At 44.4% G+C, this 25,724-nt stretch overlaps 1 protein-coding gene across 5 annotated transcripts in view; it reads right to left on the reverse strand.

The window, feature by feature from the left end:
* Positions 1-4,043: 4,043 nt before the first annotated feature.
* Positions 4,044-25,724, reverse strand: part of PDZD2 (PDZ domain containing 2) — a 361,218-nt gene continuing 339,537 nt past the window's right edge. For all 5 annotated transcript variants that reach the window (XM_081942592.1, XM_081942591.1, XM_081942595.1 and 2 more), the window contains 5 exons: positions 20,198-20,299; positions 14,879-15,143; positions 13,713-13,847; positions 6,548-9,865; positions 4,044-6,513 (listed from right to left, as the gene is read on the reverse strand). In XM_081942592.1, coding sequence (XP_081798718.1) covers positions 9,699-9,865; positions 13,713-13,847; positions 14,879-15,143; positions 20,198-20,299 — 669 coding nt within the window. In that variant the 3' untranslated portion in view covers positions 4,044-6,513; positions 6,548-9,698. The remainder of the gene's footprint in view (positions 6,514-6,547; positions 9,866-13,712; positions 13,848-14,878; positions 15,144-20,197; positions 20,300-25,724) is intronic.

A 25,724-nucleotide genomic window follows, 5' to 3' on the forward strand; every position in this document is an offset into this window, starting at 1 on the left:
AAAGAACTTGAAATTGAAACAGGAAATGTGGATTTTCTGCGATGAACTTTGCTTCCTACACTGTTTGCCTAGGCCCAAAGTTAGGGGGGGGGGAGAGGCGAAATTGTGTTGCTATCTAAATCCAGCAATCTCTCTCACCTACCACAGGTTCTAATGTTGTGTTGTAATCATCTCCATAGTCTCTTATGTTTTCCTAATCTCTGGTTAGCTAACAGGAATGCATCTAGTTTTGTAAATGTATCAGAAGCTGCTGTGATTCTCCCCCACCTCAAAGAAAGCTGTCTCAGAAACCCAAGTGCATCTCAGTTAGTGAATTGATGTATGCCAATTTGAGGCTGCAAAAATCAGAAAATTGCCACCCTCCAGGGCTTGTAAAGTACTGTAAAGTATTGCACAATCGTTGGTCTCCCCACCGCCCACGTCCACGCACCTTTCCTGTGTCCAGCCTTCCGAAATGAGACCTCTGCTTATGTGAACTTGTATATAAATAATATGCATGCCCTGAAATCTGAAAGAAAAGAAATAACCGATACACAGAAAACCCCAAATAATGCTGAAATGTGACATAACAAAACGCAGCACTAAAGAACGAGAAAATGTAAAGAGAAAGTTAACAAGTACTTAGTGTTAACAAATAATTATTAGATGAATTCCACTGTTGGATGACGTGAAGGACCAAGTTAGAGACAGATCATTGTAGAGATAATCTATTTGTATCAGTGATGGGTTTCAATTTATTTTACTACCATTTTGCTCGCTCTCTCACATGCGTGCGCGTGACGCTTCTGCGGGTGGGTGGGCGGAGCCTCCCACCACCGCCACTATTGGTTCGCCTGATCTGGTGCAAACCGGCGGAAACTTACCTCTGATTTGTATGATAGCTAGGAGTCGAAAACTAATTGATGGCACAGAATCAATTAGCAGAATTATTACTATTTAATTATCAACACTCTGATTATGTTCATGAGCATAGATGAATGCAAATCTCCCATACATTAGAAAGTAGTTTCAAAGCTGCTGTTAGTTTGAGAAAGTGTTTCTGTTCAAATACCCTGAAGTTTAGGATCTATTGTTAAATCAGAACTGCAAAACTGCGCCTACTGTTCCTTTACTATACAAGTATAGCTACATATTGCTATATCTACTGCCACCTAGTGGTTAAATTATTTCTTTTTCTTCTCTCAAAGGTATTTTTTTCAAAAGGACTTTGTTTTTCCTTGAAGGCATTTCTCTTCTGAAGAAGTTTCAGTCAGAACTGAAGATGCTTCTTGGATGAGAAGCAAAGGAAAAACAAAGTCCAGTTGCCTTTTGAAAAAGCACCTTTGGGATAACCATGACCTGGATGACTGAGAATCTCCATAGACATTCTTTTTCTTCTCTTCAGTCGTGTCTGATACTTGGACATCGCCTGGACAAAGTCCCTGCAGTTCTCTTGACAAGTTTTTCCCCCCAGAATGTTTTGCCATTGCTTCCTTCCTAGGGCTGAGAGTGAGTGGCTGGCCCAAGTTCACCCAACTAGTTTCATGCTTAAAGTTAGGACTAGAATTCACCACCTCCCAGTTTAACTGATGTCTTAACCCAGGGGTGTCAAAGTCAGAAGTGGGCTGTTGCTGGTTTGGGCTGGTTTGCCTGAACTGGTTGTTCCAAAATCAGACCACCGATTGACCCTGACTCCACCCATTTTCCGGGCCGTTTTTGGCCGGGATTTTTGGTAAAAAAAACAGCCTGAAAATGGCCTGAAAAACAACAAAAGAACCAGCTGCTTTTTCAAGCAGTTTTCAAGCAGTTTTTCAGGCCATTTTCAGTCTGTTTTTCAGGCCATAAATGGCCCCCAAATCAATCTGAAAATGGCCCAAAAAAGCTGGCTACAAGAGGAAGAGAAGCTAGGTAAGCTGGACTCAGACTGACATTCTCTTTCTCTCACTCTCGCCCTCCCTCCTTCTCTCTCTCTCTCTCTCTCTCTCTCTCTCTCTCTCTCTCTCTCTCTCTCTCACACACACACACACACACGTTGGATCGTTCTTCCCTCCCCCCCCACTGGAGACCCCTGGATTCCCTCCCCAACCCTGCCTCTCCCATACAGCTACCACCCATACAAGTGATATAGAGCTGGCCGTGCCCACTTAGTCACAGGACCCCCAACCAGCCACACACACTCAGCCAGTCATTAAGAACCAGTTGTTAAAAAAATTGCAGTTGTTAAAAAATTTGACCAGCCATTGGTCAAACTGGATTTCTTCGAAGGCCGGGTGAGCATTGCAGTTCTCCTCTGTAAGCCAGCTGGGAGGGGAGGGAACACGGGTCAGCTGGCCCCCTGGAGCACTTTGGTGGCCAAAACAGTATGCATTTTGCCTGGCAAAGCGCTTGCAGGAGGCTGTCCAGGCCGAAAATGGAGTGTCCCAAGCCCCATTTTTGCTAGCAGAGGCACCGCGGGTCAGTCCTTTGCTATTTCCAGGCCACCCCTGCAGGGCACATTTAAGCACCCTGTGAGCCAGATCCAGCCCTCGGGCCTTGAGTTTGACACCCCTGCCTTAACCTTGACACCAAACTGGCACTACATTTTTTTTAAGGTGAGTTGGGATGAATGATTGAGCCCAAGTCACCAAGCCTGTTTTCTTGCCTAAGGTTGGACTAAAACTCGGTCTCCTAGTTTTAAACAAATTGAGAATATTGAATATATAGAGGGCAGGATTGGGTTCTGGCTGCTGCTACTACTGGTTCACTCAGGGAAGCGACGTGTGTATGCGCAGCACTGAAAAAATGCTTCTGCACATGGGCAGAAGCAAAAAACAAGATGGCGCCACAGAAAGAACCGGTTTGGGGGCGTGGCAGGGCCGAGTTACTACCTACTCAGCCGAACCGGTCCGAACCAGTAGGAACCCACCTCTGGTAGAGGGTTTTCAGTCCTTGTTTGCTATTCCCAAGATTTTCTATATTGACTTTAAAAAAAAAAGTTTTAATAAGAGGTAAACAAATCGGAAGCTAACATGTTTCAAAGCAAATATAATTTACTGCTTTGCAAGAATAACCTTGGCTCCCCTAGAAGCTCCACAAAGATATTAGAACTATCAGGAGGGCGGAGGGGGAGTTAATTTCCAGTTAAAATACTATGTTTCAGTGGATATGCCCTCCATGAGGGAAAAAGGTCATTTTTGTAAATAGAGGAAAAATGCATTTGGACACTTTTGTGAGGACAGCCCTGCTAACACATGTTTATTGATTTAATGGATTTAATTAAATATTTATGCCTCCTAGTTCCCCTACAAGGTGGCTCTGGGAGGCTTACAAATTATACAAGTAAAAAAATAAGTAAAACATTAAAACTACACAGATTAGCTGTGGTGGAGCAGTGGTTAGAGTGTAGTACTGCAGGCTACTTCTGCTGCCTGCCGGCTGCCTGCAGTTCGGCCGTTCGAATCTCACCAGGCTCAAGGTTGACTCAGCCTTCCATCCTTCCGAGGTGGGTAAAATGAGGACCCAGATTGTTGGGGGCCATAGGCTGAGTTTGTCAACCGCTTTGAGAGGGCTGTAGAGCACCGTGAAGCGGTTTCTAAGTGCTATTGCTATTAATATTTTAAAACGAGACTGAAACCAGAACTAAGAGACAGATGGGATGGGGGATGAGGCCTTCTTAGCTCATCAGGCACCTCCAGCTTTGAGCACCTCTCTTGGGACCCCCTTTTTAGGTATATCCATTTGGGTATAATGTGGGCCTTTCAACCATCCTATAGTCCAGTGATGGCTAACCTTTCCCGGACTGAGTGCCCAAAGCATGTGGGCACCTGAACCCCCAAAATGCAATGCAGGTGCGCCCCCTTGTGCATGTGCCCCCCAGCAGGCACACAGCCCCCCTGCAGATGTGCCCCCTGCACAGCCCCTCCTTCCTGTGCACGTGCATGCCCTCCCCCATGTGCCTCACTCCCCCACGCACACATGCCCTCCACATATGCCTTGCCCCCTCCACACATATGTGCTGCTCCCCTGCATGCCTCCGCCCCCCCATGCACGGCAGAGACACAACCAGCTGGCTGGCGGGAGGCGCATGCACATGCATGCACGGCGGAGTTGAACTGGGGCGACGGCTCGCATGCCCACAGAGGACGCTGCATGCCACCTGTGGCATACGCGCCATAGGTTTGCCACCACAGCTATAGTCCATGCTTGATAAGCTAGTACATTTTCCAAACCTACGATTTAAACAAACCGTCACTGAGCAAATTAAAGTAACGTTCAAGATTCCTGTATTTCAACACCAAGAGTAACCCAATAAAGTAACATTATTATTTATTTTCGGAAGTCACTAAAAAAAAAAAAAACCTGCAGTGAAACGTTTTTGTTTTTCTAAAGAGACGCTCATCCAGACAACTGGAGTAAAGCACATTTGGAAAGGTACACAGTCTACGTCCTATTATTGCACTTATCTTTTTTTACAACAAGGCATTTAAAAATAATCTGAACACAAAGGACATATTTATAAAAAAAACGACCGGGTTAATATACAACATCGTACTGGAAGTAATGTGTCGCAGTTTAAAAAACAAAACAAAAGCACACACAGAATTGTGGCCTGTTTCATACAAAAGGGTAAGAGGCAGTGGCGTTGGCAGAAGTAAAAAAAGTCAAGATGGCGGCTGTAGCCCCACAAAGCCCCGCCCCCTTTTTTACATGCGTTTTGATTGACACACAGCGCCACATTCCCTGGGGAGTGGGGATAGCAAACCCAAGTCTGACTGTGGCTGACTGTCAGGTCATACATTGGGAGTCCCATAAATGTTCCCAAGGTAGAAATTAACCTGCTAAGCATCTAGTTTGCTCTCTATAATCCATGTTTACTGTCTCCTCAGTTGTGGCTGGGTTTTGAATTCTCCCAACTTTCCATTGTCTTTGTGTACAACTTGCTTGCATCAATTAATTCCTACAGGGTGCCACTTTCTATGACATGATGAATATATATTCCACCCACCCAGCTTCTGCAATATGCTAATTTCAGATCCCACTAATCCCAAATTATTATTATCAAGATGACAGCTCATCAGTAACAGGGACAGATAATTGATGTCTAGAGCAAGGTTTAAAAAACACAGCATTAAAAATAAAATCAATCATAACTTTTAAACAATATTCATTTTTTTCCACATAATTAACTTTTGTGTCTGGCAAACAGATGGACTTACACAGACTGAATACATTCTGAATACCCTTGTCATGATTCCAAATTAATATTTATAAAATTACAATATATGAAGTTCACTTTTCATCTATACATCAAGTGACTGATGTTGAATTCGCACACAAAACGCCTTGATTTAAAGGTATCTTTAGCCTAGCACAAGCATGTCCACAGTGGAATGGTAGATAAGGAATTGGCCAGTGCTCAAATTTCGACTTAGCTGCCAAGAGTGCTCAAATTTAATATCACATGAGCTCTACAAAGTACCAGAATCCCTTTGGCCATGTTAGGCTACAGGATTTTGGGATTTGTAGTGCCTCTGCTTCTGGGTGGCACTAGCTTGGGATAACTCACTCTTTAACAGGAAAAAGAAAATGGAAAAAGCAAGCAGAGGAAGATTTACAGATGGTGATTCAGAATCAGAATTTAAATGTAGCATTTCGGTATAAAGATACAGGTAGGCCTTGATTTACAACTGGTTGCTTAGCAACTGTTTGAAGTTCTGGTGAATTTACCTGGGGGGGGGGGAGTACTTGTGATCTGAATGCAAAGTTTTGATGGTCAGCCTCCTACATATGGTCATATGACTACATTTCAAGAACTCGGCTTACCGGGCCACATTTATGGCCATTTATGAACGTTTAGGACCATTCTGAGGTCACAGGATTGTGTTTTTTGATGGTTGTTCTGAAAACCAGCATTTACTTCTGGTTTTTTGCAAAACAAGCCCGTAGGAAATCATGGGTTCATTTAATGACCACAGGGGTCACTTTACGACCATGGTATATGGTCATGTGACCAATTCACTTTATGATCACTGGGAAAGGAAACTGAAGTATTTTATGGAAATGGCCTTTTATGCAAACATTAATATGGAAGCGAAAATGGATGTTTAAGCTCCCTTCAGCCTCAGATTGCAAACTGCCCCAATTCTCTGAGAAAAAGAACTGAATACAGAGATTCGGGGGGGGGGGACCCCTAACTTCTACTTTGCAGAACACGCCTCTCAACTGTTGATTGGTTGCAGGGCCCCAAGCTCCACCTTCTGCTGCCTGCCTAACCAATAGGGAAGGGACTGATGATATAATGAGGCCTGCCTTGCCAACCTCATTAGAGTTGTTTGTGGCCTACTAAGCCCTTCCTGCAGGAAGTCTGTGGAATACAATCGTGCTAACTGGTTTGAAATTGTGATTTTTGATAGAGCTAGCATGAGGGTGAACTGTCCAAGGTGCTGGAGAATAAACAACTTGAGTTCGGAGCTAACCCAGAGGTCTTCAAACTTGTCAACTTCTAAGACTTGTGGACTTCAACTCCCAGAATTCTCCAGAGCTGGCTGGAGAATTCTGGGAGTTGAATTCCACGAGTCTTAAAGTTGACAAGTTTGGGGACCCCTGAGCTAACCAGATTAAATACTGTATATTGTACCAATGGGAGCAAAGCGGACTGCAATCCATTTGCAATACATTTCCATTAAATGCATTTAATTTTTTTCTGAAAGGACTTCTTGTAAATGCCTGTATGGATTGGGGTCATCTGTAGGGGATTCCCCCAAAATCATGACAGAGGCTGTGCGCATGCAAAGCCCCTCCTTTTTAAAGGTACATCCTGATGCACATAAAAATGAGGTTTTGCTTGAATCCCATTGGTTGCAGCTGCCATTTTGACGGTATTCAACCCCATCCTGTGAATGTGTGGCTTCAAACAAATATACAATAGAAATCGACTCACCACAAAGATCTTATGGCTTGGTGGCTGTCATAAATATAAATCTCATTTGGTGTTCAAAATCTGAATTTGAGGGTTTGATACTGACATAGGAATTTAAGGCAACAGGAACAAGATATATATTTAATTAATTTTTAAGTATTTATCATTTCCTTGAAAACTAATCCCCCCCCCAATTTATTTAAGGATTATCATACCGCTTTGTGCTGATACCTGCCTCTCCCCAACCCCCCACCATCCTGGTTTATTTAAAAACAAGACAAAACAAAATCAGGCCAACATTTACATTTAGCCTAAATTAATTTCCCCACTAAAATGATTCTTCAGGCATGTGCTTTGACTATGTGAGAAGTATTCAGAAGTAGTGCATGTGATACTGTGATGAAGTGCGTACATAAAAGTATTTTTTCTTCATTTCGAGATGGTGAACTAATGTACACATTTTCCACAATCTAAGAGGGAATACGTGCAACCACATAGAATCTTTTAACAGCCTATTTAAGAAACTGCTACCACAGAGGCACAAAAAACTGCTAAAACCAACATTTAAGAATAGAATTGGAAGTTATGGCCATGTAGAATTGAAATCCAGAAAACCCACATTTTCAGGCCGGGGGTTTATAATTTTTCTCTTTGTTTTGAAAGCCTCAGCAGGTGGCAGCATCTGGCAGCTCTTCAGAAAGCCATGCAGATCTGACCTGGTGATCTCTTCCATGAGGAACAATCAGGAAATAAAAGCTGTAGACTAGAATGAAAAGTCAAGGAAGTAAAAATGAAGTGGGTGACAGCCAATGATTTCATATCATTGCAAAAGAAACAAAAAAACAATGGATACATGCATGGAGTAATCGGGAACAGAGCACAACTAAAATAATGTTCACTTTCATGATTGAAACTGTCTGAATCAATTGTTCCTTCCATTTCATCTCAAAAGTATTGAATGCAATTTTAGGCAAATCAAGAGTGCATTTCTTTAAAAATGCGATCGGGGTTCACTGCTTTATTTTAATAACGTGTCTCTCCCTCAACATTAGGAAGATGCCAGATCTATGAAATTCTTCGAATTTAAATTCTAGAGGCCAATAACTGCGATTTTGAATGATAAACACTGAACATTATACTCCTACTAAGCTGTCCTAGAAACACAACATTTGTTTCTAATTATATTTTCTCCCTGTATCTATTTTTCAATGTGCATATAGTGTCACATCCAGATTTGGTGATTTAATGTTGACTGTCGAGACATTTTCATGAGCATTTCCCAAGTCCTCAAATAAATTCTTACCTCTACAATAGAAAACACATATATTTTTTTCCCTCAGACATTCTCATATTTGTTTTTAAACTAAAAGCATGCTGGATCCACAAAAGCATCTGAAGTCAAAACTACCTGGTATATCTAGAAAACCCTTGCAGCCATCCATATTGGACAATCTCATCGCTCAGTTTGAGTTACAAAATGTAAAAATTTCAAAGAGACACATTCAAATCATTCAGACGTTTTAAAAGACACTCAGGTTTCCTAATACATAGTACGTTTCCCAATAAATAGTTATCAGTTTACAAAAGTTACGGCAAATACTTCTCTTTGAGTGCTAAGAGTTTAAGAAGGACCATGAAAATGAGTTCATGGCTAAACCTGAGGTGTCCTTTGGGGGGGGGTGCAGTGGCTTCCAGATGAATATATGACGCTGTCTTTCACCAAATCAGGCCACTGGTCCTTCTAAGCTAAGCATTTGTTGTTCCAGTTGGCAACGGTTCTTTTGGATCTTTGGCAAAATCCTTTTCCAGGTCTGCAAGTTCTGATATCCAAGACTGATGAGTTGGAGATGCCCAGAACTGAATCGGAGAGCCTCATCTTCAATGAGCTACAAATGCTGGAAACAATCACCCCCGTGGGATGGAAAACAAGATACCAAAACTCTTCGATGTAATAAGAAGAAACCAAATGCAATCCTTTTTTTTTTCTTTTTTTGCCCCTGTATACTACCGAACTTTCCATAGAACTAATGCCAAAACATTTTATTGTGCCGTCTTTGGCATTAAAAGCAAAAGACACAGAAAGCCATCGATTTGATTTATAAAATCCTAGGGATCCACCCCCCACCCACCCCCTATTGCTCTGGATTTGTATAGTTGGTATCAGCTATTTCAGGCTTCGTGGCGGGCTCACTTTGCACCAGCTCCTTCGTAGCCTTTTCATATCCTATGTTCTCCCCCCGCCCTCCCCAGGTGTACTGAAGAGAGAGCAGACCATAACCGCAAAGCATTGCTTCCGAGCATCTGTGGCAAAGATTGAATAAGAATTCAGTAAGAAGGAAGAAATTATGGCACCTTCCATGAGGGTGAAAGACGGACACCATCTGCAAAACAAGAACACATTAAATCGGTTCCTTGCTGAGGTCAGCTCCAGGGTTTAGGGGACTCTCTTGAAGATATCTCAGCTTTTATGAGCTGTTGCACCTGCTATCCAGAGAGGCAGTGCAGCCAGCAGCCACTGGGATGACTTGCGTTCCTTCTACCTTCTGGTTTGTTTATCTTTTCTCCGTGAACAAGTCAATTGCAATTCAGAGAACTAAACTGTGCTCATAGGACCTCTAAGGAGGTTCAAACGTGGGGTAGCTGCCTGACCATATTGATGCTCGACACCAGTCTTGCCAACATATCTCAGTATTTCTCGGCTGATTAAACCATTCTGACCTAGGAGAATAACATCCCAGATGCCACCATTCCAGCTCCTGGCAAACAAAACTGGTAAGATTGTGCTCAAAAGGGAAGTGGGAAATTCAGGGGTCGGGTTCCGTCATTCCGGCAGCCGATGCTTCCTGATCAGCAGGTGAATGGGCCCCTCTGGGACAGACTTGATGATGTTCCACGCATCGTAGTGCATGAGTCCGAGCAAGGATTTTCCTCCGATGGCAAGAATTTCATCCCCCGCTTCCAGTTTTCCAGCTTGTTCAGCAGCGCCACCTGTTGGCAGAAATATCAAAGTGCAGATTGGTAGAAAGACCGCAAAAAATAAAACACTATTTGTAGTGTTAAAACTGTAGGGAGTCCTACAACATATTCATTTAGTGACCATTCAAAGTTACAACAGCACTGGAAAAAAAAATGTGACTTATGAGCGTTTTTCCCAGTTACAACCTTTGCAGCATCCGTATGATCATCTAGAATCCACATTGCTTAGCGATGGAGTTGCTAAGGGTGATCAAGTGAAAATTATCACTCGTTTCTAAACTATAGAGAAGATATAACAAAGGAAAAAATCATTCATATCAAGTTCAACTAGTAGTAAGTTCACAAATACATTGTTGAATTTTTCTTGGAATTCTTTTATCAGTTCTTATTCTTCCATTCAGTTCAAAATGACTCAGCTGCAAAAAAAAAAAAAGGCTGACCCACCTTAACCCTTGCCAGGGTTAGTGTGTTGTCTGGATGCAACTGAATGTGTTAAAGCAGGTTCTTCAAATACCACTGCAAGTCCTCAATTTACAACACTTCATTTAGGGTCCAAAGTTACTACGGCACTGAAAAAAGTGACTTATGGTCATTTTTCACAATTATGACCTTTGCAGTATTCCCCGTGATCAAAATTCAGGTACTTGGCAACTGGTTCATATTTATGACAGCTGCAGTGCCCCGGGGTCATGTGATCACCTTTTGCAACCTTTTGACAAGCAGAGTCCAGGGGGAAACCTGATTCATTTAGCAACCGGGTTACTAATTTATCAACTGCAGGGATTCACTTAAACACCTGTGGCAAGAAAGGTCGTAAAATGGGGCAAAACGCAGAAATTTTGGACTCCATTGTGGTCATAAGTTGAGCGCTAACTGTACATTATAGTTCATATACAAAAACCTCTATAGGTGTTTTTTTTTAAAGATGCACTGAGCATTTTGTTCTGACTCAGCTTTAGCAAGTAATGATAAGCTGTTTATTCTCAAAGTAAAAAAGAAACCCCTTTTCAAATAGGAGGAACAGTCTTCCATTTAAACAAAAAACCAGACGTAATTAGTCCCAACAGTTCTGGCCTAGAAATCCGAATTGCTTGCTGTATCCTACAAACGAACAGTTGTCTGCAACAACTGGCCACTCCCAAACCCCTCCTATTTGTTTCCCAGCCAGGGAGGGGCTGGTTAGCATCCATGTCTGCTTTTCCCTGAGAGCCGGCTTATTGCTTTCCTTTGCTCTCCTCTCCTTTCCTCTCTACACATACACACATCTGTTCCTTCCCCTCACTCAGCTCAGGCCCCGAAGACAGCTGCTTCTCCACCTGGGGGTGGGCCCCACTCTACTTCTGAAGCTGTTTCCTTATCAGAGCTTTCCAAAGGCTCCGAAGCCGGCCCAGGCCCTCCCTAACCTCCTCCTCGGCTGACTCTGCTGCTAGCTCTGCTGGCAGCCAATGGGCCACAATGTCAGCCCCCGGCCACCAGATGGGCTGAGGCTGCCATTCGGGCAGGGGAGGAGTGGACATGTGCGCATGGGCGGCAATGGCCAAGCCACCATGGCGTCCTGATGGGGAGGAGCCGCCATCCGAGAGGCCTGCATCACTTTGCTCCATCATCCACGGGCTGAAGGAACCTTCAGACTTTAACTTGCTGATCGCTCCTGCATCCACGGGGCTGCCACCTGACTAGTGGAGCCTTGACTGTACCCAGCTGAGTAACAAAAAGCTGTTCATTGGAGCGGTAAAACAGCTGATCGTCGGAGGGAGGGTGGAAGCAGGAAACTGGGCAAGATGAGCCAGGATGGATGGCTAGGGGTGTGGCTGGACTGTGGGGGCCGTATTAGCAGCAAGCAGTCGGTGGGAGGGGTGGGTGTGCACACAAGGTAGGTGGGGCACAATATAAGGAGCGGGTGAGCTACCCACGTTAGCACATATTTTGATTCCTTTTGGATTGTCGCTTCGTGCCGGTCCACGTTTCCAGATCAACAGTCTAACAACAACTTGTGTTGCTGGCTTTTCTTATGCAGGACACCGGAACGTGGCACACAACACACTTTTGATAAAGAGGGTGACAATAATGGCATAGAGCAGCGGTTCTCAAATAGTGGGGCGCGCCCCCCTGGGGGGGCGCGAGGCTCCATAAAGGGGGGCGCGAAGGCTCCCTTTCCATCTGGGTGCAACGGCGGTGAAGGCGTGGGCGAGGCATAATATATGCCGCCTGGAAGTGGCAGCACTTCGGACTGTGGATTTTCATTGGAGCCGCGGGCTGGAGCTGTGCAAGAAGCCTGCTCGGGCGGGGGTGGGAGGGAGGGAAGCATGGGACCGCCCGTCTTCGCCACCGCGTAGCTCGCCTCCCCGCTAGCAGCTCCACCGCCAGCATTCCGTCTGGAAGCTCCACCGCAACAGCCGCTGTTGGGGAAGGGACAAAGGGGCGGCGGTCGCCTGATCTTGCCACCGCCACCCCTTCGCCCCTGGTAACGGCGACTGTTGTGCTGCTGCTTCCAGCTGGGATGCTGGAGGAGCTGCTGGCAGGGAGGGAGGGAAGAAGGGCAGAAGGGAGGTGGAAGGAAGGAAAGAAAAGCAGACACGCCGGAGGGAAAGAGGAAAGAAGGCAAGCAGGCAGGAAGGAGGCAGAAGGAAGGAGGGAAGAATGGAACTGGAAGGGAGGCAGGGAAGGAGGGAGGGAGAAAGGAAGGATAGGAGGATAGGGAAAGAGGAAAGAAGGCACGCAGGCAGAAGGGAGGGAGGTGCAAGGAAGGAAGAAAGCATAGATAAGCAGGAGGGAAAGAAGGCAGGCAGGCAGGAGGAAAGAGGAAGGAGGGAACTGGAAGGGAGGCAGGGAAGGAGGGAGGGAGAAAGGGAGGATAGGAGGATAGGGAAAGAGAAAAGAAGGCAGGCAGGCAGAAGGGAGGGAGGTGCAAGGAAGGAAGGAAGCATAGATAAGCAGGAGGGAAAGAAGGCAGGCAGGCAGGAGGAAAGAGGAAGGAGGGAACTGGAAGGGAGGCAGGGAACGAGGGAGGGAGAAAGGAAGGATAGGAGGATAGGGAAAGAGGAAAGAAGGCAGGCAGGCAGAAGGGAGGGAGGTGCAAGGAAGGAAGGAAGCATAGATAAGCAGGAGGGAAAGAAGGCAGGCAGGCAGGAGGAAAGAGGAAGGAGGGAACTGGAAGGGAGGCAGGGAAGGAGGGAGGGAGAAAGGAAGGATAGGAGGATAGGGAAAGAGGAAAGAAGGCAGGCAGGCAGAAGGGAGGGAGGTGCAAGGAAGGAAGGAAGCATAGATAAGTAGGAGGGAAAGAAGGCAGGCAAGCAGGGGGAAAGAGGAAGGAGGGAACTGGAAGGGAGGCAGGAAGGAAGGGAAGGAGGAAGGGAGGGTGGAAGGAAGGATAGACAAGTAAGAGGGAAAGAGGAAAGAAAGCATGTGACTACGGTGGGAGACGAGGAAAGACCGGTGTGCTATGTTATGCAGAGGTGTACTTATAACAATTTTATAGACAAATGATACTATTTACAGTCGCGCGGGGGGGGGGCGCGAAATGTTTTCTTCTTCCTAGGGGGGGGCATGACAGAAAATAATTGAGAAGCACTGGCATAGAGGAAGCAGATTAGTTATTGGCTGGTCTGTTGGGCGAGATCTAACCAAGCTGGAAGTTTGAACAGCACAAATATCAGGAAGTGATTCGGGAGGGCATTCTTTTTGTTAATGCTGACCTAACTATTTTATTCGGGGAAGATAGGTCTCCTTTTTGATTCTGTGAAAACTACGCAGGAAATCTGTGCACTGAATAGGGTAGATTCAGACTTGCAAAAAGGGCAGTGCACTGTCTTTAGCCGAGGAAAAAAAACCAGGATTCTCAGAAAACTGCCCAAATTACCTTTAAAAATTCTTTTGATGAGCAACGGCCTGTCTCCAGATATTGAAGCTTTCCCACCATCCAGGCTGAAACCCAAACCAGCAGAAGTCTTCAAAAGTTCAACACAAATGGCCCCATTCAGGTCTCTGCTTGAACCTTTGGAGAGAAGGGGGGGTAAATCAGAAAATTGGCTCTCATCATCAAATACAGGTTAATCACCTATAAGGGGTCATACCACAGAGAGCACAAAACAGACTGTGGCAATACACCAGAGACACGTCTGGTTCTCCAAATCTTTGGAAAGTATAAATCATATTTTGCAGTCCTTTCTTATGTTATTTCTATTCTTTGAAATGGAGACCGGAACCATCGGAGACTTTCGTTTTTAGCTGTGGCAGCAAGGCTCCAGCTACGCTGTTGAAATACTTGAACTTGGATTATACAAACGTGTATAAATCTAAATGTCTCTGGGAATAAAATGTCCGCATTTATTATCTGATTTATAAACCAAAAGCTGAGAGCCACTGTCAGATATCCAACTGTTCTGTCTGAAAATCTAGCAGTTCAGTTCTGTTTTGGCCTCAGATATTTAAACATCTTCCTATTTTTCAAAGGATTATTTGGATGCTAAAGGATTCCAATTGAAAATTGAATGTATTTTGAAATGTTCACTTAAAGGTAAAGGTAACGGTTCCCTTCGCACATGCGTGCTAGTCATTCCTGACACTAGGGGGCAGTGCTCATCTCTGTGTCAAAGTCAAAGAGCCAGCGCTGTCCGAAGACGTCTCCGTGATCATGTGGCCTGCATGTCTAAACGCCAAAGGCGCACAGAGCACTGTTACCTTCCCACCAAAGGTGGCTCCTATATTTCTACTTCCATTTTTACATGCTTTCGAACTGCTAGGTTGGCAGAAGCTGGGACAAGTTAACGGGAGCTCACTCCATTACACGGCGCTAGGGATTCAAACCGCCTAACTGCCAACCTTTCTAATTGACAAGCTCAGCGCCTTAGCCACTGAGCCACCGCGTCCCTCAATTTTCACTTATTCCATCCACATTTTTTTTACAATTCATAGGAGTATGAATCTTATGGGGGCAGCTCTCCCCATCACTGCTATGATTTCTTGAGAGAGTAGAGGGGTGGGTGAATTCATTTCAAATGCCACTTAACCCATACAGTACAGTACCTGCTTCACTTCCAGTAGCTGCAGCCACCAAAGTTGGCCTATCAGAAGTAGGCATTTCATTGCTCCGAGTAGGCATTCTTCCTCTGTCTTTCTCTTTCTTGATGACCACGATGGCGTATTTATGGAGCCTGGCCTGATGGAGTGCATTGAGGACATCTCCATGGACAGAACCCGTCAAACAAGTGCCATTGATAGAAAGAATGAGGTCACCACGGTGAATTTTTCCCTCCTGGGAAGCAACCCCTTTGGAAAACACCCGATGGACCTTCAAGAAGACACATTGGGATGAAGTTGGTCAATGGATCAAAGAACTGTTAGCAGATTTAAAAGGTTTAAATCCTTTTCTCAGTTTAACTACCATATTTTTCAGAATATAAGACACACTCCCCCCACCAAAAAAGAGGGTGAAAATCTGGGGGTGTCTTATACATTGAATACATAATTTTTGGCCTCCCGAACTCCCCCCCCCCTTCACAAAAATGAACATGCAGAGGTTTGGAAAGTCTGCAAAGTGCTCCTGGGGGCTGGGGAGGGCAAAAATGAGTGAAAAATGGGCCATTTTTGGCTTGTTTTTGCCCTCCCCCCCCCCCGGAGCACTCTACAAGCCTCCTAAAGGCTATGCATGCCCTTTTGGGGGGCAAAACATGAGCCTATTTTTGTGAAAAATGGGCTATTTTTTGCTCATTTTTGCCCCCCACCAGCCCCCAGGAGCACTTTGCAAACCTTTCAAACACTCTGCATACCCCATTTTTCAGAAAAAATTAGGTGTGCAGAGGGTTTGGGAGGCCTGCAGAGTGCAAAAGCTTTTTAAAATTGACCTCTTCAAAATCTTGGTGCGTCTTGTACACCGAAAAATACGGTAATTGATTTGTGAGTGCCTTCGAGTCAGTCTTGACTCTTGGCAACTGCCCTGGACAAGATCCTGCAGTTTTCTTAGGCAAGATTTCAGACATGGTTTGCCATTGCCTACTTCTTAGGGCTGAGAGACAGTGATTGGCCCAAAGTCACTCAGCTGGATTTGTGCCCAAGGTGAAACTAGAACTCATGGTCTCCTGGTTTCTATAAATCTTCACATGAGCAGAAGTTCAGCAATGGTGCCTTTTGAACTTCTGGAAGAAATGTGAGATAATATCCAATTTAAAAGAACCTGGCTCCTATTATTAAGAATGCCAGCTGTAGCATTTTATTTGTCAATTACTATGAAATATAAAACACCCAACCTAGAGCAAAGCCAATGTTAAAGAAACAGAGGCATGTTGAATCATGTTCTGGTTAAAAGTGAAGGCCAATAAATCTAATGAATATGTCAATTGGCAGCCCCATTTATTATGGAAAACTTCCCTGATAATGTTAGTTAGAGACATAGTTTTTGGAAGCCAAGCATCATGTATTTCAGAAGGTTAAGAAAAGGTAAAGGTACAGGTTTCCCCTGTCCAGTTGTGTCTGACTTTAGGGCAGGGGTCAGCAATCCATGTGGCTCTTTCATCCCTCTCCTGAGGCTCCGTCGCTCAAAATATGCTTCACAACTGCCAATGTGTGATACCTGCTGGCATGCAATTTATTGAGCTTTTCGACCCCAGGTAGGCCAACTGTTGTGGCCCAGCAGGATCCGGTTCAGCTGCTGATGGACTCGGTTAGCGAGGAATCATATGAGTCTGCCCTGGACGATGTGGAGGACCCTGTGCAGGGTTCAGACTCAGAGCAGGGACCAGAGAGGCTGGTTGGCCACCAGGAGGCGCCTGAGGCATGGAGCAGTGGGGAGGATCAAAGGCAGTTTGTCCCTTATGCTAGATTGAAAAGGGCTGAGAAACGGAAGCAGCAACTCTGTAGGCAGACTCACAGAAGATGATTAAGCACAGGTGGCTGTGGATTTGCCCCTCCCAGTAGAGATTATAGGTGAGGCGTTGGGAGGGGACATTTGCAGGAAACAACCTTTCGAATTAGTAGTTAAGAAAATCTATCTGTGTATTCTAGCCGTGTCTGTTCGTTTGAACTATCTGCGTTGCTTCATTTGAATTATCTGGGTTGCTGCAGAGCTACTCTATTGAACATGAGTTGTCTGGGCCCTCAGCCAAAGGATTCGTTATCTCAGTAATTAAACAGTGGCAAACAGCCAAGCCTGTGTTCTGGTTTATTCACAGGCGTGGAAGGGGGTCAGAACAGCCAACCATGGATAAATCCAAGAAAAGTTTCAGGAGGAAACAGAACATTTAATTCAACTACATATGCTAGTTCTGGGGCAGCTCAGATAATAGTCAGGTACGGGAAGGGTTTTGTGGCTCCCGGTGTTTTCTTTTCTGTGGGAAACAGATCCAAATGGCTCTTTTAGTGTTTAAGGTTGCCAACCCCTGCTCTAAGGTATGGGGCTCATCTCCGTTTCTTCATACGGGAGCCAGCGTTGTCTGAAGATATTTTTGTGGTCATGTGGCCAGTATGGTTATATGCCAAAGATGCATGAAATGCTGTTATCTTCCCACCAAAGTGGTACCTATTAATCTACTCCAGAAGTGGTATTCTATCGGTTCAGGCCAGTTTGCTCTAACTGGTAGCGGAAATCGCAGGTGGCCCTGCCAACCTGCCCCGGCTCCATGGCATCCCATTTAGACCCTTTTTTAGCCAAAAGAGCACGCGCGGAAGGCTGAGCAGGTGCTTACATTTGCGAACCGGTAGGGAAAGTAAGTGAATACCACCCCTGATCTACTCGCACTTGCATGTTTTTGAACTGCTAGGTGGGCAGAAGCTGGAGCCAGGAATGGGAGTTCACCCGGTTATGTGGTGCTTGGGTCTTGGACCCAGGCTGTCAGGTTTTCAGCTGACAAGCTCAGAGTGTCTTTAACCTCTGAGTCATTGAACTCCTGTGAACTAAACAACTGGACCCTAAGGGCCAATCTAGGCTAGCATTCTGTCCTTGGTGAAGCTTCCAAGCCAGGCATAATACAGAGAGCTAAGGAGTGTGTTCTCTTGCTTAAAGGCAGTGGTGGGATTCAGCCAGTTTGCACCTATTCAGGAGAACTAGTTGTTAATTTTCTAAGCAGTTCAGAGAGCCGGTTGTTGGAAGAAATCTTATTTTGTTTTTTCCACTTTACAGGGCTAATCCTGAAAGGAAGGCAGGAAGGAAACATTCTGGTGTTGTTTCTAGCCTAATCTTTATTGCCCTCTTTACAGAAACTGCCTCTCCCGTTAACCCTTATTACATTGTAACAGCTAAGGCGAAGCGCCGGTCAACCTGAGTGACGTTGAGTTGGCCATGCCCACTCAGTCATATGACCACCAAGCCCCACCTACCCAGCTAATGATTAGGGCAGAGAACCAGTTAAATTATTTGAATCCCACCACAGGTGCACACGGTTTTATACATATAAGGTAACGGTTCCCCAGCACATGTATGCTAGTCGTTTCTGGTTCTAGAGGGCAGTGCTCATCTCCGTTTCTAAGCCGAAGAGCCAGCGCTGTCCGAAGACGTCTCCACGGTCATGTGGCCGGCATGATTCAACGTCGAAGGCACACAGAGTGCTGTTACCTTACCCCCAAAGTGGTCCCTATTTTTGTTACATTATTTGAATCCCACCATTGCCTAATGAGTACCAACGATAGTGAAACACAACAACCCACCTGCCCAGTTCTCAAATAGCTACACAATGCAGATGAATTTGATCATGTGAGCCAAGGCTCTGTGGAAGTTGATGGAAAGATAATATAGCCCTCTGTAGGAACGTCAGCCAAACTCAGAAAGAAATGCTTCTAAATGTTTAAAACAGATGCTTCTTGTAATATTTTCAGCCAAATTCCCGAGACAGACACACATTTTTTTGGAAGATGATTTTGAAAGGGGAAATGTGTGTGTAGGGGGGGGGGCTGCAATTGGGGTGAAGAAGATTCGTTGCTCCACAAAAACCATGCTCTTTGCCTCGTTCAAGGGCAGAAATTATGCAGTTTGCCTCCAGGCTGGTTTGAAGATTTCTCCATATACTTCCAGCAAAGGGAAATACCAGCAGAAATCCCAAAATAATAAGCAAAATAACATGGCAGCTTCACTCTGCTTGCAGCTTCAAAAAATTTTATCCGAAGCTTCACTGATACACCCCCCGCCCACTTTGACACAGTCCTAGTCTTAGTTGTCCCAGCAGGTGGCAGCATTTAGCTGACCTTGGCTGACTTTGAGAAGCTAAGTGGGGTTGGACTCGTTTAGGATTTGGATGGGAGACACTTGGAAGTCCCGTGTGGGGCTGGGGAGTCATAAAACACCAGAAAGGAGACAATGGCAAACCATTGAACTTCACTTGAGAAAGGCTTTTGCCTTCAGTCTCAAGGAATTCATCTCTACCATCAAAGAACTCTAGTAAAATGCATGGAATCCTTCAGAAAAAACACACAGAAACACTAAGCAAGTTACACTGAACTCCTGAGTGAACTATAAGTAAAAACAAAATAAATTCAAATGCACCCAAAACTAAGTTGGGTCAAAAGGCTGCAGCTGAGCAAAAATAAAACCATCTAGATGGAGAACCAATGGCACGCCTGCCACAGGTGGCATACAGAGCCTTCTCTGCAGGCAAGCCAACCATCGCCCTAGCCCAGCTCCACTGCGCATGCGCGCACACTTCCCGCCGGCCAGCTGATCTCTGGATCTCTGCCACGCATGCGTAGGAGGTGGTGCGCATGCAGGAGATGGACAGGTGCATGTACAGAGGGAGGAGCACATGCGTGGAGGGTAGTTGGATTGCATTTTGAGGCGGTGCGCGCACGCCTTGGGCACTCGGCACCAAAACATTTCACCATCACTAATCTAGGTGTACACCTAGAAACGAAGCAAATTCAATACATAAATTTGGATCGCCTAAGTAAGATTTCATTTGATATTGCCCAAAATCTAAGGATCCTACTAAAACACTGCTCTATGTAGGTGAGTAGTTGCAGTTCATATAAGACGCAAATGTTTAGTTAATGTAATTTCTTGCAGCCCTTTTAAAAGTTTTTCTAGGTCCCAGTAGAAAAACCAAGTACAGCTCGGGGAATCGTGGAATACAAAGCATACAATTGGAACGAAGATAAGGCATGGATGGAGCTAACGTTAGGATTTTCAGTCGCCAAGATCTGTGTGAGCCTATCACAGGCACTTACCTTGGCAAACTTGGATGCATCAGAGTTTATCTGGCAAGCAGGACCACTTGCCTCTCTGATAGCATCGGCAGATGGGGTACAAAATGAAGCAAACGTTCACAATAGGATCGTACAGCTAACACATGACTTAAGAGTTCTCAATCTAATTTCCAGCTGGCTTTGCAACCCACTTAGAAGAAAGATGCAGTCACCACTTACGATGATGGATTTTTGTTCCAGGTCTATTCCTCCTGCGACGCTAAATCCCAGGCCAGAACCTTCCTCTTTATTCAAGACTACAAAGTAAATATCTTCTTTGCTCTGATCCCCCCCAAAAAGGGGGAGGAGAAGGAAGAAAAGGGAGGTGGGGGAAGGAGAAGGAGACAAGAAAAAATATCCAAAGATTAAAAACCTTTGAAAGAACATACTCCACAACTTAAAACAAAATGCCTGGAAAATGAATCTGGCTTTTTTTTTTTTTTAAAGAAGACTCTCAATCTTAAAATATCTTGAATTTCACAAGTTAAAAGAGATTTGAGGATACTTAATGTCACAAAAACGAAGTACAAGAACCCAAGTAAACCACAGCTTTAGTTTAAGATGCCCCTTCCAGAGTTCAGGCCTGGAATTAATTTTCAGTGCCCAGGCGCAGACATCCATCCATCAAGTTAGTAATAAAATGAAAAGTATCACCTGCACCCATAGCTAACCTCTAATCTCATCAAGCAGAAAAGCAGAAAAGGACTGACAGGCACATGTGGACTACACAAAGCACATGAGCAAAACATGTATCTAGTCATTCAATTTTGAGTTGCGGAAGTGCCTCATATTCAGGGGTGGGATTCAGCCGGTTTGAACTGGTTCGGGCGAACTGGTTGTTCCAGTGGCCAGTTGGCCCTGCCCACCCGCCCCTGCATTAGTCTGTTCTATATTCCCTTTGTTTGAAGCCCAACTGATCGGCGCAGCAGAGCGGATTGCCATGCCTCAGCTGTTTTACTCACTGGGGCTGCAGTAGAAGGTAAGTTTTTGAGCTGTTTTCAAATGCACCGCGCACATGCAAAGCACACGCTCAGCGAACCGGTTGTTACACCAGTTGAATCCTACCACTGTTCACATGTGCAACTTCACCCTGTGCACAAAACTTCAAAGTCTTGGATTGGACTTGATGATGGGAACCTATCTCATTATGAACTGAGCTACCTCTAAGCAGTTTAAAGCACCTGACAGAGAAATCAAAACATTATTTGGTAGGGATTCCTATCTCCACCACCCGTTGGTGCTAGGAGATGATCAACAGAGGATCTTTTCCAGCTTTGCGAAAGCCAAGGTGAATAAGTAGTGACTAGGGTCTTTTTGGTGATATCACCAGCAGTGGATTTCACTTATTTTTACCACTGGATCGCCCCCTGCACGAGTGCAGTCTGTGCATGCGCCCGGCCTCAAAAACGTGGCCAAATAGAGTGGCATAGCACTGGGGCGGGTGGAGGGGCCCACCCGCGATCTACGCTACCAGTTCATCCATTCAACCAGCTGAATATCACCTCTGCATAGCACCCACTTTATGTCCAGGGAAATTCACCTTTTTCTAACTTCAGGTAAAGACCTATACCTTCTCCCGGTCTTTTAATTTTAAATGCAGGTTAATATTCGACTACTTTTTCATACCATTTGCTGAAAGTTTTACTGGTGTGTAAAAGAATGGGCTATATACCCAAGAACAGTTTCACCTTTCTGGAAAACATTTCTACTGGCAGGCAGTGCAGCTTCTAAGGTTTAGCCCTTCCAATCTTGTGATACAGAAGAATGCAAAAAAGGGAACAAGAACAATGAAAACATGATTTGACAAATGGCCCTTTTGCCTTTGACTGTTCTCTGTTACTTTAAGTCCCATCTGGAATACTTATGTTCACAGGGGATGTAAAAATGAAGTATCAAAATGCTAAAAGTCAGGTACTAGCTTTGACATAAAGTAAAGGTTCCCCTCGCACATATGTGCTAGTTGTGCCCAACTCTAGGGGGCGGTGCTCATCTCTGTTTCGAAGCCAAAGAGTCAGCGCTGTCCAAAGACGTCTCGATGGTCATGTGGCTGCCATTACTAAACGCTGAAGATGCACGGAAAGCTGCTACCTTCCTACCAGAGATCCCTATTTTTCTACTTGCATTTTTACATGCTTTCAAACTGCTAGGTTGGCAGAAGCTGGGACAAGTAACGAGAGCTCACTCCATTATGCGGTGCTAGGGATTTGAACCGCTGAACTTCTGGCTTTTCTGATCAACAAGCTTAGCATCCTAGCCACTGAGCCACCGTGTCCCTTAGCTTTGACATAGTCCAATATAAAGCAGTGGTCCCCAACCTTTTGGGACACCAGGAAGCGGTTCTGTGGAGAGAGGTTCTTCCATAGACTGGAGGGGGCGTGGTTGCATGCGCTGCTTCCATCCCACGGATGGGGCTTCATTTGTTTGCGCGGCCCAGTTTCTGGCATGCCACAGTCCCAGTGGGGCTTGGCAACCTCTGATATAAAGACTTATATTACAGAAGCAGTTCATCTAGACCAGATAGGGCTTAACTTAAATCCTAATTGTCAGAGATGTGACCTAATCTGCTAAATAGGCAAAACTTTGTGGCCCAGAAGCCATACATTTTTCTTTGTAAGTTTTTTCCCCTGGTTGTTCAAAACTTGGTAAGCAAGGTTGGCATTTTTCAGATAATTAGCATTTATTTTGCTGTTTCAGTAAAAAAAAAATATTTTAAAAGTGTGCTAAGATACTTTGATGGCTCAAGCAATTGCTTTATTTTGTTCCCTGTTCAAAATATTGATATTTTAACACACATACACCACTCAGAACCCATGAGGATCGGGATAGCGGACAAATAAATAAATTGCACAAATAAAACCTGTTGGAAACTTCTTGTTTTTTGGAAAAATTTCAATGGCACCACACAGAATTTTGAGGGAGCAAAAAAAATGGTGCCAGTGAACCTTGAATGGAGAATTGGTCAGTTCCACATTTGGACATATTCCTTACAAACAAAAATCTTGCGGTCTTTTTGTTATGATAGATTCCAAACAAAATGTTCCATTTTTAACTTCTTTAAAAGCAGAGAATGAGCCAAACATGAAATCAAGACGACAAACCTGGACTAAAGATTCCTGAGATGAGAAGACAAGATGATGAAAAATGAGAAAACTTCTGAGAATTGTCTTGCTCTGTACTATAAAAGGACAAGTTCTGAATTGCATAATATTTTCCAGCTCCTGTGCCCACTTTGGACTTAATAGCAGATGTGAGGAAATATGCAGACATGGCCCATTTTCCAAAAAGCATTGAGTTTCATAAATATTTGAGTTCTTGGACTTTTACAAACTGGCATGAATAAACCTATTCTCTCGAGACCCATGTGAAAATAGTTAAAAATGACTCTGGATTATTCTTGACTGAGAACATAATCCAGACTTGGTATTTTGGCATGATATGCTAAGCCCACCTGATGTCAACTCGCAAGGCATTCCTGGCCTGCTCTCGAGTTGCCATAGGAAGGGGAGGATGGGAAACCGATGAAACGGCATGGGAGTCAAAGACAAATGCACATTCCAGGCTTATCTCTCTTAAGGCTGTATCCCAGGGTTACTCATAGCCACTGGAGGGGAGTGATCTCTACAACCCGTGAAATTGCCCCATTGGTGAATGTGATTGATGACACAGCCTGGGTGGAGGGGGGAAATAGGGTCATGATTGGGACTGTAAATTACGTGGGGTCACAGCTGGCTTTACTTGGGAACATGCCAACATGAAGCTCCTAATAAATAATTGGATTTCTTTTTAAGCTTGGATTGAGGCTCATGATTTAATTAGGGCACCCGTCGGAATCCTGACACCTGACTCAATTAAATATGCTTTATCCAGGTACTGGAATAAAACCAAGGGATTGCGGGAAGTCTCCTACTCAAAGAATTACTCATATATGAACCCTCCAGTTGTGGTCTGCAGAAAAGTCATCAAACAGCTTGAGTATTTACTCTCCTATCAAGAGAGACTGAAGGAGCTGGGCATGGTTAGCTGTGTGTGAGAGAAAAAACCAGAGGAGAAATAATATTTCAGGGAAAAAAACACTTTTAAAAATATCACACAAAGATCAAAGCCTACTGTCTCTTGTTCCAGAGAGCAGAAAGCGGAGCAATGGGCTAATAATGTTACAAGGAGATAGATGGTGGTTGAAGGTCAGTGAAAATCTTCTTAAAAGTTAACAGCAGTTTGATAGGAAAACCAGTTATGAAAATAGTGGACTCTCCTTTGTTGAGATACCATCAAATGAAGACATCCAACTGATTCCTGCTTTAGCCAAGGGATGGTTTCTGATGGAACCCTAATTGCAACCTCTGAATTCTCAGATTCAATGATTTTGCACAGAGACTAGTGCAAACATGCACATGTATTAATAAGCATTTAAAGTTAGATGGGTGACATCATTCCACACCGATGTTTTTTTGCAAGTCTAATTTGGAGATCTGAATCAATTGATTTCTGACTTTATTATGATTTGTTGAAAACCCCAGTGGAGTCTTTTCTCTCCTTTAAGATAACTGCAGCTCTGCAGTCCTCCTGAACAGCTTCATCTTCTTGGTGGCAATTCCTTCTTCACCCACTTCCAGATTCCTGGCTTCAAATCTTCACAGGGCCATCCCACCTCACTTACTCCATAGTAATTCTGTCGCTTCTTCCTAAACCCTGTCTCTTTCTGTATAAATGGGTTCAAATTCATCTTCTCCCAATCCACTCATCATAGCAACATTTAAACAGGATCATTGCTGCTAGTTTCACAACTGTTTTCATTTCACCTTCACAGCTCATAAGGGGATTTAAATGCAATAATGGGATTGTAGAAAAAGGACCGCAAAGCCTCTGGGAGATATCAGTGCTTTTGTTGTTGTTTTTTTTTTACAAACATAGTTTCCCAAACATAGCAACCCTTCTGGTTTTTTTTTTCCAGTTATAAAACACAGAGAAATATATTTACTGAAAACACGGACGTGGGGAAGGGAATTTTATTTTAGTTTTGCATCAATGAAAGAAAGTATTTCTGTTACTACCCTATTTCTCCAAAAAATAAGACCTCCCCGAATAATAAGGCCAATCGGTCTTTTGAACGCATGTGCTAAAATAAGCCCTCCCCGAAAATATTGCAACACAGCATCAGCCATGAGGTGACCTCTCTCATCTCCTCTTGCACCTCAAAAATAAAAAGACCTCCCTGAAAATAAGGCCAAGCGCTTATTTCAGGGGGTCAAAAGAAAATAAGACCCTGTCTAATAATTCAATCAGCAGCCAGCCCCAAGCTATCATCCATTGTATACCACATTTCGGGGAAATGCGGTATACAATAGATGATAGCTAGGGGCTGGCCACTGATTGAATTATAGTCTTGTCTTGGTGAGATGAAGGGAAAGTTGAGGAACATATAATTGATCCATTGTGTTCTTTGCATCTTCTCTGCGTTGTGAGGCTAAAGAGAACTGAAGGTGTTCTCAAAGTACTTTCCCACTGTCAGCCTCTGCTTTGCTGCTTGCTTTCGGCTGCCATTGAAACGGGGAGGGGGGATGACATGGTATTTGGGAGGGGAAGTTTTCAGCACGGGAGTGAATGAAGAAGGGAGTGTTTTTCTCACCATCTACTGAGCATGCTGCAGATAGCGGAATTGCCGCCAAGGCCAACTGTCCGGCATACCAACCTGATGATGGGTTTTGAA

The sequence above is a fragment of the Natrix helvetica genome (genome assembly GCF_964273705.1).
Source record: "Natrix helvetica genome assembly, chromosome: 2".
NCBI lineage: Eukaryota > Metazoa > Chordata > Lepidosauria > Squamata > Natricidae > Natrix > Natrix helvetica.